General features: G+C 37.4%; 1 protein-coding gene across 10 annotated transcripts in view; it reads left to right on the top strand.

Annotated features, from left to right (window-relative positions):
- ADK (adenosine kinase) overlaps positions 1-19,278 on the top strand; it is a 483,942-nt gene that overhangs the window by 437,775 nt on the left and 26,889 nt on the right. For all 10 annotated transcript variants that reach the window (XM_019936015.3, XM_073793430.1, XM_019936011.3 and 7 more), the window contains one exon: positions 14,818-14,904. In XM_019936015.3, coding sequence (XP_019791574.1) covers positions 14,818-14,904 — 87 coding nt within the window. The remainder of the gene's footprint in view (positions 1-14,817; positions 14,905-19,278) is intronic.

Raw genomic sequence — 19,278 nt, 5'->3', positions numbered from 1 at the left:
ACATGCATATATATATATATATATATATATGTGCCTCTCACTTAAATACCTCAGGAAAAACATTTTTCTAGGCTGTGGCTTTGCATAAATGGGCAGTACCAATTATGACACATGCACACCTTTCCTTTAAAGAACTTATAGGCAAACATTATTCAGGAGCCTTTTCTAGGAGCTGTTTATCAAAACTGCTATGATAATAACTTTGTCCTAATGAGTCCCAGTCTCTGTTTAGGGAGTAATCGATAAACTGCGAATTAATGTTCCATAATTCACATTACAATGCACATGTAATTATTTGAGATGAGGCAAACCCTATGCATTTAATTTACAACTATAATTAAGTAAACTCATTTGATACTAATTAGGTGAGCCTAAAAGGATCATAGGTTTGTATATTTAATTATCAAAGTACAATCAGCAACCAGTTTCTGAAAAGCTTTCCTAGCTTGAACTCAACATTGATCTTTGCCCACCCACACTACAATTTTATGTTCTTGGACCTTCAGTAAATTAAAATGCATGGTGAATCGTGGAGAATCTACTTGGTGAGTTAGCTTTTTTGGTAATTAGATTTGTAATTCACCATCTGAAAAAACGGCTTGAATATAAAGAAGCTTTATGTCTGATAAATCAGTTCATCAGAAATGAGGGAGAAATTAAGACATTTCCCATTAAACAAAAGCTAACGGAGTTCATTACTGGTAGACCTGCCCTATAAGAAATCCTTCAGGCTGAAAAGGATGCTGGACAGTAACTCAAAGCCATATAAAGAAATAATGCCAGTAAAGGTAACTACATAGGTAATTGTAATAGCCAGTGTTCTTGTATTTTTTATTTCTAACTCCTCTTTTATTTCATAGATGATTTAAAAGACAAATACATTAAACAATAATTATAAATATATGTTAATGGACATACCTGCATAAAGATATAATTTATAACAACATAAAGGGGGAAAGGAGCAATATAGAAGCAGAGGTTTTGTATGTTGTTGAAGCCAATTTGGTTTCAGTTCAAATTAGATTGTTATATATTGAAAATGTTAATTTTCTTACCCACTAAGAAAATATTTGAGGAATACAGAAGTTTTCTCTGTTTTGTTAAAATAGTATATAAAAATTAGTTTGTCAGAAAATATACCTGTTTGCTAGCTTAGAAGTCTTTTAAATTCTACTGTCAATCACCAAGTATTTACTGCATACCTAATATAATGGACTTTCTGCTAGGTTTCAATAATTATCTCCATTTCTTCCCACTAAATGTGTAAACATATAATCAAGAAAGAAGCTTTATATGATGTCTCCAGTGACTTCCTAGTCTTGGAATATGCTAGATAAAATGTTATTTCTTAGCTGCATTTATGCTGTAAAGAATGTGAAAGCTTGTGCCCATGACTTTCCCTAAAGGTGTAAAAGACGTTTCTATCTCCAACCTTTAAAACCAAGGTACCTGAATGTAAGGAGTAGAAGGCACCTGTATGATCCAGTATATGTTCCCTTCACTCTTAAAGTATTTAGGGTGTTGCCATTACTATCAGAAATTGTGAACCTTACCCGCAGACACTCAAATTCTAAGCTTTCAGAATGTGCTAACCAAAACGTGAGGGTTTTTCCCTTTCCTTATCAGCAGCCACTATAGTAAAACAGAAGGTAATTGCTGACGCTTATGTTGCTCACATAGAACATTTACTTACATGATCTAAAATAAGATATTAAAATAGATGAGCAAATTGATATCTGGCCTGTGAGGCCGTCGTTGCTTCTTTTATTTCTTTGGGGATACGAGTGCAATTTGTCAGTACATTAAAACGAGATTTTTTTTTTAATAACAAGGCCCAAGTTTCTTCTGTCCAGATGTAAACAATGTCAGGAGTTCACACGCTATACAATTAATGACACCAGCCTTGCTGCACTGACATCTATGCCTGACCAGTTTGTATCTTGTCTCTGGGTCATCTGAGGAAGTATTAATAGTATTGTGGACTATGAACAGGCCAAGTCTAGCAGGTACCATTTACATGGACTAGAGTATAAATAGTATCCTCTGAAGCTGTACTTGTGGTGTTCTTTTTTTTTTTTTTTTTTTTTTTTTTTTTGCAGTACACGGGCCTCTCACTGTTGTGGCCTCTCCAATTGCTCCGGACACGCAGGGTCAGTGGCCATGGCTCACGGGCCCAGCCGCTCTGCGGCACGTGGGATCCTCCTGGACCGGGGCACAAACCCGTGTCCCCTGCATCGGCAGGCGGACTCTCAACCACTGCGCCACCCGGGAAGCCCTGTGGTGTTCTTAAATTGAATTATCTCTCATCTTCTTCCAATCTCAGAAACAAAGATACTGATTTTTATATCGTTTGAATAACTATTTGCTAGTTCAACATAACTAGTAAAGTATAAAGATTTGACACCTAATGGCTTCTATTCTATCCCCTCGTGGTAACAGTAATTTGGTGGATTCAGAAGAGTAGTAGACATTTAGAATGATACTTTGGAGAGGGGAATGGAAGCACCAACTAGGGATTATTAGTAGGACCAGTTCTGAGAGGAATTAACAGTAATTGGCACAGTATTGGATGACAAACACCAGCCCATTTGGAAACAGGATCTTCATCATTTTTTAATAGGGTTGTGCCATTCTTCTTAATCTACTGATGGATATGAGTGTGATCCTTAAACTATTCCTGCAACTTTTCAAAAATCTGATGCTGCAAATTCTGTTCATAAAGAACAGTGAGGAGTACAACCAAGCTTTAAAAGCAATGTAAAATATTGTAATTGATGGGGCTTCCCTGGTGGCGCAGTGGTTGAGAGTCCGCCTGCCGATGCAGGGGACACAGGTTCATGTCCCGGTCCGGGAAGATCCCACATGCCGCGGAGCGGCTGGGCCCGGGAGCCATGGCCGCTGAGCCTGTGCGTCCGGAGCATGTGCTCCGCAATGGGAGAGGCCACAACAGTGAGAGGCCCATGTACCACAAAAAAAAAAAATATATATATATATATATATATAGAGAGAGAGAGAGAGAGAGAGAGAGGGAGAGAGTAATTGAGAGGTTTTTTTAAACAGGTAATTAACCATACATTTACACCTTTTAATCTACTTTTAAGTGCAAGGGAGATTGGCAAATGACTCAATAAAGAAAAGCATCCTGTTTAAATTGGATAAAATGGTTGTTTACTAGTGTTTATCACTGTACTCCAAGTAGTCAACTGATCTGTTAATCCAGTTTAGTTTACTAGACAATAAATAGTACTCATAACTTTTATCAGTGTTTGTCAGGGGTCCCTCTGAAATGACTCCATACTTTGGGGAACTTTAATCTTATTGTATAGTATAGACTGTTTAAAATTTTTTTTTCTTTCCTCATATACCTATGACATTACCTTGAGGCATTATCATCCCTGCAAACCAGATTGCACTAAACACCAGTGATATTTCAGCAATGCTTTCTTGCTCTAAGACTTCTAATCCATAATGAGAAAAAAGGAGCCATTGGTCCTCTCATATCTGATGCAATTTTTCATTTGTAAACTAAATAACATTTGCCATTGCCACCATCAACAATTCAAACAGAAATCTTACCAATAGAGAGCCCATGATTAGAAGTAGTGGCATCAATAGCTTAATCTTTAGTAATAGAGAACAACTTTGTACATGCATATCCATTTTAAAAATCTTTATTGTTGGGACTTCCCTGGTGGCACAGTGGATAAGAATCTGCCTGCCAGTTCAGGGGACACGGGTTTGAGCCCTGGTCCAGGAAGATCCTGCTTTGCCGCAGAGTAACTAAGCCTGTGTGCCACAACTACTGAGCCTGCGCTCTAGAACCTGCGAGCCACAACTACTGAGCCCGCATGCTGCAACTACTGAAGCTTGCGCACCTAGAGCCCGTGCTCCACAAGAGAAGCCACCTCAATGAGAAGCCCGCGTACCGCAACGAGTAGCTCCCGCTCGCCGCAACTAGAGAAAGCCAGCATGCAACAATGAAGACTCAACGTAGCCAAAAATAACTAAATAAAATTAATTAATTTTTTAAAAAACGGGCTTCCCTGGTGGCATAGTGGTTAAGAATCCGCCAGCCAATGCGGGAGACATGGGTTCGAGCCCTGGTCCAGGAAGATCCCACATGCCGCGGAGCACCTAAGCCCGTGTGCCACAACTACTGAGCCTGTGCTCTAGAGCCTGCGAGCCACAACTACTGAACCTGCATGGCCACAAATACTGAAGCCCGCACACCTAGAGCCTATGCTCCACAACAAGAGAAGCCACCACAATGAGAAACCCACACACTGAAACAAAGAGTAGCCCCCGCTCACCGCAACTAGAGAAAGCCCACGCACAGCAACAAAGACCCAACGCAACCAAAAATAAATAAATTAATTAATTTATTAAAAAAAAAAAAACATGCCTTCAGAAGGAGCAGTTTTAAGTAAGACCTGGTCGCCTATACCCAGAAGTCTTATTTTAAGATTAATAATATTCTTGTCCATTTATTCATTAAATGCTTACTACGTGCCAACCTTTGTCCTACGTGCTTTACATGTATTAACTGACTTAATGTTTGCAAAAACTCTATGAGATAATTACAATTTTTGCCCCCATCTTACACATGACAAATTGAGGCATAGAGAGTTTAACTTGGTTATGAGCTAGTAAATCGGAATTTACTAGTAATCGGGAATATGAACCCAAGAGTCTTGTTCATATTCTTAAGCACAATGTTATACTGCCTCTGTTATTTATGGAGTATTAATTTACTTAATTTAGTCAAATTTAGTTATCAGTACAGGACTTAAAAGGGGAATTTAAATGTCAGTAAACTGTTACATACTGTTCAATCAAAATCTGTTTTTTTCCATTATCACCTTTTTTCTGGAAAAAATGGTGGCAACATTGCTCAAATGGCAGCTTTGGAATTATATTTTACTTCTCTCTCATTCTTTTTGTCCCAAAGTCCTACTTTGCTTTGGGACCCTGGGTAGTTGACAGCCTCCGTGAGCTTCAATGTCTTCATTTATATAATCAGGTCAATAACACCTAACTCATGTGATTGCAGTGAGAATACATGAGATAAAGTATATAGAGCACTTGGTGCAGTACCTGGCTCATAGTAAGTATTTGAATATCGCTTTTTGCTCAGAAACTGCAGTTGCATCCCATTTGCCTCATGTATCAAGTCCAAACATTTGTCGGGCTTTCAAGGCCTTCCTAGAGATGGCTGGACCCCACCCATCTTGCGTTATTTCTGGCCTTACCTGACATTTAAACATCCTTCTTTCTCTATGCCTCCTGGGATATATATCTTTCTTTTCCTCTCCTTTTCACTATCCACATCAAAACCCAGCTTTAAGTTCAATCTTCTCCATGAAACCATCACCAGTTAATTAAACTCACATTGTTCCTTTCCTCCTTTGAGCTCCTGTTGCAGCTATAAATATTACATTGTTAATATTTCACAAATTCTTCCACATATGCTAGATTTCTCTTTCCAACTAGATTCTTAAGTTCCTTGAGAAGACAGACCATGTCTTAATAATTCTCCTTTATCTGCTTCCAAAGGATCTAGCAGAAAATTAAGAGCTCATAGTGAGTGTTCAACAAGTACTTATTGCCTGATTGAAGATAATAAGCTCCTGGGCTTCCCTGGTGGAGCAATGGTTAAGAATCCGCCTGCCAGTGCAGGTGACACAGGTTTGAGCCCTGGTCCGGGAAGATCCCACATGCCACGGAGCAACTAAGCCTGTGTGCCACAACTACTGAGCCTGCACTCTAGAGCCCACGAGCCACAACTGCTGAGCCCGTGTGCTGCAGCTACTGAAGCCCGCACGCATAGGGCCTGTGCTCTGCAACAAGAGAAGCCATCACAATGAGAAGCCCGCACCCGCAACAAAGAGTAGCCCCCGCTCACTGCAACTAGAGAAAGCCTGCGTGCAGCAGCAAAGACCCAGTGCAGCCAAAAATAAAATAAATTAAATTAAATTTTAAAAAAGATAATAAGCTCCTAAAAACACCTTATAGAATTGTATAGGGCTTTATATTTGACAGGGTGCTTTTATTAATATTTATGCTTAATCCATATAATAGTCACTGGAAATAGCTAAAGCAAGAATTATCATCATTTTCTGAGCAGCAAAATAGAGTTTAAGTTACACTGTGACTTGCATAAGGTCTCTTGGTAAGTACCATCTTAGACTCCGTTCCCAACTCCCACCATTCAGTCCATTCTCTATAAGGCTGCCAGAACAATCTCTTTTGAAAATGGGATCGTGTCACTCGTCTCTTTGAAACCTTCCAGTGGTTTCCCTTTTTATTAAATAGAATGAAATTCTACCAGCTCTTCCCCCCGACACCCCACCCACACACACACACACAAATTTGATCTCCACATACTCACTGTACTCTAGTTACAGTGGCCTTCTTAACCTTGAACAGGCCTAGCTCACAAAGCTTGTTGCTAGCCCAGGTCCTCTGCACTTGAATATTCCACCCCTGGATCTTCACATGGCTGGCTCCTTCTTGCTATTGAAGTCTCAATTCAAACATCACCTCCTCAGTGAGGAAGTAACACCCATCTAAATTAACCCTCCTCCCCAGTCATAATTTATCATCTGTTTTATTTCCTTCATGGCATTTATTGTTATCTCAAATTATCTTCTTCATTTTTGTATTAGTTATATATTATCTATCCTCACTAGAATGTAGATCCTGTGAGAGCAGGGTTTTTGTTTGTCCTATTCACATCTGTATTCTCCTTCCCTGACAGAGGTCCTGACACATGATAAGCTCTTAATAAGTATTTGTTGAATAAAGTAGCCGAACAAAAACCAGACTCAAACTGTGGGTCTTTTGAGTCCTAATCCGGTTTACTTGCCATCATTCCATTTATTCTGCCTTTCATGAAAGCACTTATACTTTTGGAACTACAATAAGAACTGATGTTCAGAATAATGACATTAACATGTGCTGTAGGATTCTCTATTATCAAAGAAAATTTTCATTGAGTTCAATAAACTAATTAAAGCAAGGATGTCATGGTATGTTATTATATTAGTACATTTAGAAAGATTTCCAACTAAAAAGACTTTCTGCTTTTTCTTTAGTTAACCAGAAAATTAAATTAACCCAGAGCTCTTCATTTCCCCCAAAAGTCCTTGTTAATTAGGATTGTTCTATAAATCTCTATTATTAGCAGAATTTGTCATCTGTTTCATTATCCTGTTTATTAGGGCAGTCTGAGCAGGGTGTCTTTGCTCATATCCTGATATGTGTATCCAATGAAAAGAAAAAGCATTTCCTGGATTCTCTTTTTTTTCCCTATTCTGTGACACAGGCATATTTCATGCTGTTTGCATAACAACTTAATTTCCTTGTGTCAGTTCCCAGTATAAAGTAGGAATGATATTCTTAACTTGGCTATTAAGTAAAATAATTAAATTTAGAGTCTACTTAAAATAAAAGCATTAGTGCTTTGAAACATTGTTTGTGATAACAGAAGATTGAAAACAACCTAAAAGTTCATCAATAAAGGACTACTTAAGTAAATTATAGTATATCCATACAGTGGACTATTACACAGTCATGAAAAACAATGACATTCTCTGTTTACCAATATAAAAAGATCTCCAAATGAAAAAACATCGTCCAGAACAGCATGCATATAGTATGATACTTTTTTTGTTGTTTAAAATAAAAAGGAGAAAAGTAAGAATGTTTTGCTTATATGTGCATAGAGAAATTGTGAAAGGATATACAGGAAAGCAATAGCAGTAATAACCAGATTGAAAAATAGTGGGACTAGAAACTGAATGAATGGGAGAGATAAGAGAAGGGTGGTTGTACCATATATTTTCACATATTTATATTTGGGGACTATAGTTATGCATTACCTGTAGTAAAAGTTAAAAGGTTAAATTTTTTTAAAAAACAAGCACAACTAGAAGCATTATGTGGTTCTGGACTGCATCCTGTACTGGATGAAAAAAATTGCTATAAAAGACATTAGGACAATTAACAAAATTGGAATATGGAGTATAGATTAGATGAAATAACAATATTAAGTTTTTAAATTTGTCAACTATACGATGGTTACCTAAACGAATATGTTTGTTCTTAGGAAATACACCAAATTAAATAAATTATTAAGGAGTAAAGGACATGATATATGCAACTTAAGCTCAAATGGCTTGAAAGAATAAATATGTATGTATATACAGGAGGACTGATAAATTATGGCAAAATGAAAAACTGGTAAATCTGGATAAACGTTATATGGGAATTCTCTGTATTTTTCTTTAAACTTTTCTGCTTGTTTAAAATTATCCCCCCAAAAAAAGGTTAATAAAAAACAAGCAGGGCTTCCCTGGTAGCTCAGTGGTTAAGAATCCGCCTGCCAATGCGGGGGATATGGGTTCAAGCCCTGTTCCAGGAAGATCCCTCATGCTGCGGAGCAACTAAGCCCGTGCACCACAACGACTGAGCCTGCGCTCTAGAGCCTGCGAGCCACAACTCCTGAGCCCGCGCGCCTGGACCCCGTGCTCTGCAACAAGAGAAGCCACTTCAATGAGAAGCTTGTGCACCGCAATGAAGAGTAGCCCCCGCTCGCCACAACTAGAGAAAGCCCACACACAGCAACAAAGACCCAATGCAGCCAAAAATAAATAAATTAAAAAAAGAAAAAAGAAGCAAACAAAAACATTAATACCCTGGAAATACCTCATTATAAGAAATCAAGGTGCAGGAGCCACTTTTCAGAATCTTAGGAGTTCTGGGGTTTTTTTTTTTGTGATACGCGGACTTCTCACTGTTGTGGCCTCTCCCATTGCGGAGCACAGGCTCTGGACGTGCAGGCTCAGCGGTCATGGCTCACGGGCCCAGCCACTCCGCGGCATGTGGGATCTTCCCGGACCGGGGCACGAACCCGTGTCCCCTGCATTGGCAGGCGGACTCTCAACCACTGCGCCACCAGGGAAGCCCAGGAGTTCTGGCTTTTAAACGGTCCTACTTGTCACTTTCTGGTGAAGTTTTTGCCATCAGTTTTCTGTTTTTTTCCATGGCTGGTAATGCTCATCAGAGGCAGTGGTAGAGGTGGTGACTACAGTCTACCTTGAGGCTGAAAAACACTTGGCTATCTGCTTCTCATCCTGCTTTGTATCTTCTTCAGTTATATCTTCACTACAATTTAGAGGTGACATCAGTAAGACAGTGACAACACATGGCACTTTAATATACCTTGAACAGAATTTCCTAAGGATATTAATTATCTTGACTCTGTGTGTGTATACAGTACTAAAATATATAGTTAATTTGGTAGCAGTAAAGCTACCGGAACATTTAGTCTAATTGTTTGGCATTGAATGAGTGGATTATATTGTGGCATTTGTATGAACTAACCATCTCTACTATAAACGACTTAACATTATAGTTGATTCTAGCCAGACTGGCCTCTTAAGAGACTGGGTAGTAAGGCTTATGTCACAGTAGAGTGAAGAGTGAATTACCTGTTTGTATAAACTGTCCAGAGACTGTTTGATTTTTATTATTTTGTACTTTAAGTACATTAAATTTCATTGTTCTGAGTGAAGATGCCGTGAGGGTCTTATCCAATAAATGACACTAAGCAAATCTGTTATCAGCTGAATTGTTAGTGTTTGTTTCCTGTCTGCTTGGGGAAACTCATGATTTTGTGCTGTTGTAGAAGTCTGGAAAATAGGAATAATAATTATTCCCAATCCTTTTCCTTCTCACTTTATAAAGAATTTGGGAAGAGACAATGGCACTTACTTATTTTAAGCTCTTGAGTAGAAGTACTTGATCAGAACTAAGTGTCATTTTTCTATAACTAAGGCAAAAAGCTATTTTTGCTACTTGTTCCCACAGCTACTTCAGTCCCATTTCACACCCAAGAAAACAAGATCCCAGTAACAGTGATGTGAGTGTCTTGGGCCTCATTGGCTGAATAATGCCCATGCCTATAAGTGTGTCTTAAGATTTAGTTAGGTACTTTGTATGTTCATACAATAAATTGACTAGAAGGCTATGGAATGGGTCATGCTGGTGAATACCATTTACTTAGTTTGTGGGAGTTTTTTTAATAACTCTGTAAACCAGCTTAGATCATTGTATTTCAAAATAAGAATGTACCAAAAATATAAGTGAACTTGAATATTATTGAACTTTGTTTAATCCCTTTTCAATGATTTGGAACACCATTCAAGATCTTGCAAATTTTCAGCGTTATTATTTTGAAAGAAGTTCTCATAATATAGCTCTCTAGATGCAAAAGATAATAGAGCCTGGACTGTGTACCAATTTATGACAGCTCTTTTTACATTCTTAATATTCTTATATACTTATTTGAATTAATAAGTACAAAAAGTGGAAAATATTTCTACTTTATGTTTCAGGAAATTGAACTTCATATGACACCTAAGGGTAAAGGATTTCAAGGATCTACACATATATCCAGAAAAAAGTGTAGTAAAGCTGCATTCATTTAGAATTTTTGCTAATTTAAACAAAAAGTCATGATTCTTAAGAACAAAATTCAGATAAACTCTTCCATTGTGAATTAGGTTTTATTCATAAATAAAGATTTATCCAATCAAAAGTCAATAACTTTTTTAAACAAAGAACTCAAGGAATTATATCTAATTGCAGCTTACTTATCATTTATATGTGATTATTTTAATCTGTAATCCAGGAATTAATTCTTATATTACCTAAAATGTTTTATAGATGTGTTATATTATTACATAATATAACCTTATTATAAATGGTAATGGTGTCATTAACTTAGCTCATTTTACTTGTTTAATGCCTGTTTGTTCTTAGTTTATAGTTGTTAATTCCCTTTATAGTATGACTTGTACTTGGAAGTAATAAAATCAGATTTCTTTATAAATATTTATGGTACAGACCTTTCCCTAAACCAGACTGTAGCCCTTTCCTTTCCTAATTATTTCTAATAAAGTCTGCTTATATCTTTTTTTTTTTTTTTTGGCCTGCGTAGCAGTCTGTACTGCATGCTCCCTAGAAAATTTAATCCTGGATGTTTATGCCTTAACTTCCAATTAATCAAAATCTTGTCAACTTCATGTAGGTCTGGTGTTACAAAGTGTGGAAAGGTAGTACTTAAAGAGTTTAAACAGGTACTTCTAATATGGAATCTTCTTAGCATCTACAGTCAAAAGACATCACTAAGTGAATGAGTCCTCTTCTTGAATATCAATCTTTCCAGGAGGATCTTTTTTTCATTATCATCACTTTGTTTATCTCTTGTTGAAAGTATCCATTAGTAGCAGGTAGCAAAAGGCAAACAGAACATGCTTTTTGAGAGTCTTAGGTTCTTTATTAAGACCTTAAAATTTCCAAGATTTCCTTTTCTCTCCTTCTTGATCTTAGATGAGATTGAAGTTTATAGCGCTTTGGCCACATTTGTCCCCATAAAGGATGCAAATTTGTAGTTTCAGAAGTTCCAGACACCAATAAAAAGCACTATTCAGTCTTTTACAAATGTCCTCTAGGCCAAATTTCATCACAGATACAGTAGTCTCCCTTACCTGCAGGGGTTCGTTCCAAAACCCCCATTGGGTTCCTGACACTGTGGATAGTACCAGACCCTATATATACTATGTTGTTTTTCTTCTGTACATACATACCTATGATAAAGTTTAATTTATAAATTAGGCATAGTAAGAGATTAACAACAATGAATAATAATAAAATATAACAATTACAATAATATACTGTAATAAAAATTATGTGATGGGAATTGCCTGGCGGTCCAGTGGTTAGGACTCCACGCTTCCACCGCAGGGGACCAGGTTTCCATCCCTGGTTGGGGAAATAAGAACCTGCATACCACGCGGCATGGTCAAAAAAAAAAAAAAATTTGTGAATGTGGTCTCTCTCTCTCAAATTATCTTATTGTACTGTACTCACCCTTATGATGATGATAGGATATGATACAATGCCTGTGTGATGAAATGAGGTGAGGTGAATGACACAGATATTGTGATGTATCATTAGGCTAACATTGACCTTCTGATGATAACGTCAGAAGGAGAATCATCAAGCCATGATGATGTCGATGGTTGGATATCAGCAGCAGATGATGTCCATGGTTGGGCATCCTCAATAGCTGAAGGGTTTTCGTTTGTGTTTGTTTATTTGTTTCACTGAAACCTTTTGGAAGAACATTGTAATTGGAAGTTGTCTCTTTTTAACTCATCAGTGTTTTGCTACAGAGGTTGAATCCTTCAGTGATTATAAGGGTGACTTTAATGCTGCATTCCATCCAAGGATCTTATTCCCTAATTTTGTCCTTTAAAGTCTGTGCAATTTGAAACACTTCAGCAAGTTTTGGTAATGTCCGAGTTGCTGGTTCTACTCCACTTTCTTCTTCATCATCTTTCTCTTCCTCTGTAAATGACTCAACAAGTTCTTCCACTTTCTCATTTGTTAACATTTCTCCATGGTCTTTGATGTGTTCTTCTTCATCAAGCATGTTGGCAAATCCTTCTTACTGTGTGAATGATTTTCCTAACTTCTCCACTGATCCCCAGGAAGCCTTTAAAATCATTCATGACTGCAGGCCTTTACAATTTCTGGTTTTAATTCATCCACTGCAGCTTTGATGAATGTTATTGTGTCAGTAATAATGAATGATTTCTAGCACTGCATTGTGTCCAGATTAGAGTCTGCATCAATTGCTGATCAAATATGATCAAATACAGGGTGGGTGTATGTGACCTGGACAAACTGAATGATGTCCTTGTAAAAGGGGTGAAGCAGTGAAGTTGTATTTGGAGATAAAATTCCAACCTCAACATTTTCACGTTTGTAACAATTCAGGATGACCAGGTACGTTATCTGTTACTAATAGAACTTCAAATTCCACCCTTTCTTCTTCCAAATATTTTTTCACTTCTGGGATGAAGCATTGGTGGAAGCTTCCCATAAATGAGATAACTGTCACCCATGCTTTCTGATAATTTTTGGGTTTGTTTTTGAGAGCACATGGGTTCTTCACCCTGAACACTACGCCTGGCTTTATCATATGCCCTGCAGTGTTGCCACATAGTACCAACGTTCATCTGTCCTTCCATGTTTTATGCCCTGGTGCCTCCTTTGCACTTTTATGAATGTAGCTTCTATTGGACATCTTCTTCCAGAAGAGCCCAGTTTCATCACCACTGAAGACTTGCTTTGGATGGTATGCTATCTCCTTAATCAACTCCTTCAGCACTGCCAGAAATGTGGCAGTAGCTTCTTCATCAGCAGACACAGCCTCTCCAATAATTTTTATATTTTTCAGTCCAGATCTTTTACTGAATCTGTAACCATCCTTTACTCACAGTAAATGGCTTGGCTGTCACTTGTTTCAGGGGATCCCTGGCTGAAGTGTTCCTATAGGCTCAGTGTTTTCTGGCGCAGCACGTTGCCATCAATAGGAATAAATCTTCTGTTCATGTCCTCCACCCCAAAACTTAATGGCTTTTCCATCTTAGTTAAGCACTTGTCACGTACTCTGGCCATAACTTTTGCAGTTTAAGGTGCAACATCAAATCTAACACAAATTTCTTTTTCCTTCTTCACAATTTCACAGATAGAAGCTTCGTTCTTACTGTAGATCTATCTTAGCAACCTCAACATATAATATTTTTTTCTTTCCTCATTAAGTCAGGAACTTGCACCTTTTCACTTAAAGGAAGCACTTTATGGCCTCTCTTTGGCATATCCAAATCTCCAGCATCACTACTCTTGTGCTTTGGGACCATTAGTAAGTAAAATAAAGGTTACTTGAACACAAGCACTGCAGTACAGTGACAGTCAATCTGATAACCAAGGCGGCTACTTGAGTGACTTACAGGCGGCATACGTAGGGATGATTCATATCCAGGGCAGTATGGATTGGGACGGTATTCAGAATGGTGTGGAACTTAAAACTTATGAATTGTTTATTTCTGGAGTTTTCCACATAATATTTTCAGACTTTAGCTGACCGCGGGTAACTGAAACTGCAAAAAGCAAAACTGGATAACGGAGACTACTGTAATGCCATTCCACTGTCATGTGCCAAGTTTAAAGTAGTGTATTAGGTTACTCTGTAGTCAAAAGAACCAAGTCCAGACTGCTGTAAGAGAAGAGCTCATTGCACTGTCCATTTTGTTCTGCCCATGCATTCAGTGGTAGCTTTCCCTTTTGTTATTTGACTGATAGTTTGGAGGAAATAGTGACTCCGTTGTAAAAAGTAACCAGATTAAGTTATCCGTAATAAGCCAACTAATATCAGTAATCCTTGACATTGGCATCAAGTATTATTCAGAATAGTAGTTATATTTTTTTTGTGCCATTGTGATTTTCTATAGAGGAACACTCAAGACTCATTATTTGTAGTTTTTATATTTACAGCTCTTTAACTATATCCAAGATTTCATTGCCAGGAATGTAGCCAGGCTTGATGCTTTATTAGAGATCCATGATCTAGTACTTAATACTTCCTTTAGCTCATAGTTTCTGTTCAAGTATTTTTACTGTCCAAAAAGGTACTGCTACCATTTACAGTTGTTCCTCAAAAATGTGAACCACCTAAGTATAACTGTTAACAAAACACATACAACATCTGTATGCTGAAAATACCAAAAAGCATTGCTTACAGATGGCTTTTCACCTTGGTTCCCAAGTGCTCATGTACAGAATATGGGCTTCATGTTCTGTCTCTCTCTTTGGCTGATGTAGGAGCTTCAAGCTTTCCTGGGTGAGTTTGTATATTGAGTGTTTACAAAGAGAAGTCAGTCTGCCTTTCTTTGGCTCTAATTGCAGAAAGTGAAGTCACCGCTTTTGCTGTCTTGGATCAAGACCAGAAAGAAATTGTTGATACCAATGGAGCTGGAGATGCATTTGTTGGAGGTACGGACTCATTTATTTCATACTTACTTACAAGTTAAACATTTCCTTTAACCCTGTCTCTGCCACATAGCCAAGATTTATGAATATAGTAACTTTTAATTTCTACTTTTAAATAATTAATTCCTGATGTTTTTTCCATATGCTACTATCATTGTGTTATGAGGGTATATTACTACAGGAAAATATGTATTTTGGGCTTAAAGATAATTTACTGTTACGCTATATCCCAGTCATTTTCACAAGATTAATTGTGTCTGTCAGAATATTGCATAAACAAGCTGCATCAAGACAGTACATAGTATATTCATAGCCCTTCAGGCTTAAATGTTAACAAATTGTTGTTCTTTAAAACACATTGTGAATATTAATAGTACGCTAATAGCTAAGGATGATGTCTTTGGATTATATCCTTTAGTTAAAACATCTGTTTCTAACACAATAGTTGGATGTTTATTGTACCAGGAAGGGTTAAATTTTTGTCTCATTAAGGTTCAATAAGAACTGGCACAGTTTATAAAAACTAAATCATTTTTGGAGTGAGTAGTCAAAAATAAGATCAAGACAATTGGAAGAGTTTTGGCTTGATAACTTAGATTGATCTAAAATCGGATTCAAAAGTTCTTTTCATATGTCTGAACTCCTTCTAGCCAAGTGTAGTTAAGCTAGGTTAAGATCTCTAGAAAGCTTTAGACTCCTGAGTGATAGCCCAGAAGAGTCCCTCCTGACCTTTATTTCTCATAACATCAAGCGAGACAAGGAAGAAAAGGCGAATGGAGCTGACCCTTGTCTTCCTTTCCTTGGAAGATAAGTTGAATTATGGGAAACTTATTTAAGGTTGTATAATGGTTTGAACTTAATGTTACTTAAAATATTTATATTCTTTTAATGTTCACTAGCATAAATTTTTCATGTTTCCTTCTTTGAAACTTTTCATGCCTAGTCTTAAATGAGCTGTTTACCATTAGACTGGTAGCATGCCCCATGCCATCTTTTTTTGGAAAGAGTACATACAACAAATAATGTTCTACTTTACTGTCACGCACGTATCTTTTATTCCTTTGCTCTGAAAGGCTTCATCACTGATTATTTTGCAGCTGTTTTTCCTATTCCATACCGCTTCAGAGCTGTAAACCCGTGTAGCCTAAAAATACCTTATGCAGAATTGGGCCAAATTCTGTAATACATTAAGGAGACACTATTGATTTCCTGTTTAGAAATTGGTTAAACTAGGAATCTAGTACAGAAACTTTTAAATTTATAATGTGTGTGTGTGTTATTTAAGCACTTTAAAATACTTAAAACAGTAAGTATTCTCTTTCTTTGCTATTTAGTTGGGTACATCCTGAGGCTGTCATAGATACGATGGTGACCTAATTAGGCACTGCTCCTGGGCCTGAGGCCTGGGGCTTCCTGGCCTTGCAACAACAGATTCCTTTATAGACCCCTAACTACCTATAATGCTTCCACTACGAGGTAGGAATATATAGACTTTTTGAGGAAGAGGGAAGTCATTCTTAGGATACTAAAATAGGAACAGGTGGCTAGCCATTTGTATTACAGTTAGAGTGATAAATGAACTATATCATCAAAGCCCTTGGACTCTTTGTTACAGGATTTTCGGCCTCTTTCTTATCTCACTCTGGTTACCCAGACTCATTTATATACTTATTCTTGGGGTACAGTGAGGTAAGTAAAAAGGAAAGAGTGTGGAACAGCGATCTGCGAACCTTTTTTCCTAAGGGCCAGACAGTGAATACGTTAGGCTTTGCAAGCCGTATACTGCATATTCTTCTTGTTTTCTTGCTTGCTTTTTGTTTTGTCTTTGGTTTTTTGCAGTACTCTAAAAATGTAAAAACCTTTCTTCGCTCTCCAGCTGTACAAAAACAGAGCATGGGCTGGATTTGGCTCTCAGGCTATGGTTTGCCAATCCCTTTTGTAATATGTTGGCAGCCTCCTCACTTTATTCACTTTCATCATACCCTGGATTTCACTACGCACTGTTGAAATCAGTATAGAGAAAGTGGAAGTCAAGCTGAAACTAGGCAGAACTTTACTGGTAAAACCTCAATTAAGTAGCCATTTTTCTCGTTTTAACCCTACTCTCATCGGTTCCCAGGATATTCAGATCCTGAAAGACTGAGTCATGCAGTGAGATGAATACTCTAATGTCATTTTAACAAGGAATACTTATGCTGGCATGTTCAGCACATTCTGTCTATGTACATCAAGCTATATAGTAATAGCATAGATATAACATTTACGCAGCACCTACTAGCCAATTGATATCTTAGGCACTTTACATATATTAACTCGTTTAATGTTCATAAAAGCTCCTTGAAGTAGGTTATTTTTAACCCCATTTTACTGATGAGAAAACTGAGACACAGAGGGGTTAGATAACTTTCCCAAATTCTCGTAGCTAGAAAGTAGCAGAGCCAGGATTCAGACCCAGGCAGTCTGAACTGTACTGCTTCTCTAAACTTTTAGGGAAATCTCATCATTAGGACTCAGAACCACAGACCCGCCTTACTAACAAAAGCTGGTTTTGCCAGAGAGAATGTTCCTATTGACTGAATAGATGACTTCATTTATTGAACAGGAGGTTTTGTTACACAATAGGATTCTTAGGACTCTGGGGTAAGATTGTTGCAGAAAAGAAAGTGAAAGGGAAGAGAATCGAAGGACTTAATCCCAGGTGAGTTTGAACCAGGAGTTTCTGCTAAGCAGTAGAATTGATTGCACTACAGAGATACAGAAAGCCAGATCATAAACTCGCTTGGTCAGCATGGAATCCGAATACAGGGAGTTATATGAATCAACTGTTTAATAGCACCAGGCTGATACATCCATCTTACAATAGAGATGTTCTGGTTAGTTGGAAATACTCAAAAATCCATTGGCTAAAATCCCCTACTCCCATCTCTACACCAGGGGAAGGCTTTCTAGTAGGATTGGAAATACTCTGTGTTTTGAAGTATACTCCTCTACCTTGATCATGAATGGAGAGGCAATGATGGCAACTTTTGCATTTACTATGTAGTTTCTTTTTCTTTGCTTGATTGCCTGATTAATGTGTCTCCTTTCTGATTGACACATTTTATCTTTAGGTGCTTAATATATTCCTCCTATTACTTTCAAGTTTTGCTGGCTTACAAGCACCTCTTTCTTTTGTGACTTTGCATAACTATATTCAGTCCCAATTTCAAGTTCTTAGATAAACCATGACTTCACCTACCGTGTGCTGATATTACATATCCCAATACCAGAGTGCCATGCGTTCTCATTAGCCACAAAAGAGATACATGACTACATCATAGATTTTCATGTATAATTTTAAAATGAGTACCCCAAAGGAACATAAATTAAATTCATAGTTCCATCTTGAGGGTTTGGTAACAGTGACAAATTCCTCTAGCCTCCACAAGTATACCTCCTTGTTCTATTTGGAGATCTTAAACACTTTCTAATGTCTGCCCTTTACTTGTCACTAGCCAGCCCTGATGGAACTACCCTTTTCACATTCTCCCTCAAAAGCCAAAGCGCCACGATTGTACCCTTGGAAATGGAGACAATTCTGTAATCTCTAAGTATGATTTCCTAATTTCCCAGGTCAGTTGAAAATTTCTTCCTGTTGTCCTGCTGTGCTTTGTCACAGCAGGTCTGCCTTTTCATTTGGAACCCTCTTTGTCACTGCCATAGTAACAAATGGAAACATTGAGAACATTTTGTGACAGGCACTGTCATTGTTCCCTGTGAAATCTCTTCCCCTGTGTCTTCCCAGTAAATGAAACTGAGAAGAAAAATCATAACAAATAAGATGAAAGGGGACCTAATCAATATGTTCCCAGTGGGCTGTCAATACCAGCCTGTGTTAATCTAACATGATTTAGTTGTATGTTTTATGGCAGCTATAGGAATATGAACTAGACCTACAAATCATCTTTAGACTAAAAGTGAGTACACCTTTGACAGATTATACCCAGGCACGTACATCTAACTCTCAGAAAAAAGACTAGAGACCTTACCCAAGGACCAACATTCTTAGGTTTAAAAAAGCTTCATTAAATGTTAAGAGCCATATATAGCTTAGAATAGTTTATTTGAATGATAGTAAAGTAACTGTGCTGCCTTTAATACTTTTATTTTCAAATTTCTCATGACAGCTTTATCAGGGAAAATGTATTATCCTAAACGATATTACCTACAATATGAAAATAACTTTTAAAGCCACTTAGCAATCACAGTATAAATAATTATCCTATTTCCCATCTAATAAAAAGGAGCATTAATTTCACTTTCTAATTCATGTTCAGAAAAGACTTTTTGTTTAAAAAAAAAGATTTAAGTTACCAGAGCAAGGATATTACTTCCTTT

This window comes from Tursiops truncatus, chromosome 16 (assembly GCF_011762595.2).
Source record: "Tursiops truncatus isolate mTurTru1 chromosome 16, mTurTru1.mat.Y, whole genome shotgun sequence".
Taxonomy (NCBI): Eukaryota; Metazoa; Chordata; class Mammalia; order Artiodactyla; family Delphinidae; genus Tursiops; species Tursiops truncatus.
The sequence above is the reverse complement of the archived record's forward strand: the minus strand, read 5'-3'. Positions and strand labels throughout refer to the sequence as shown.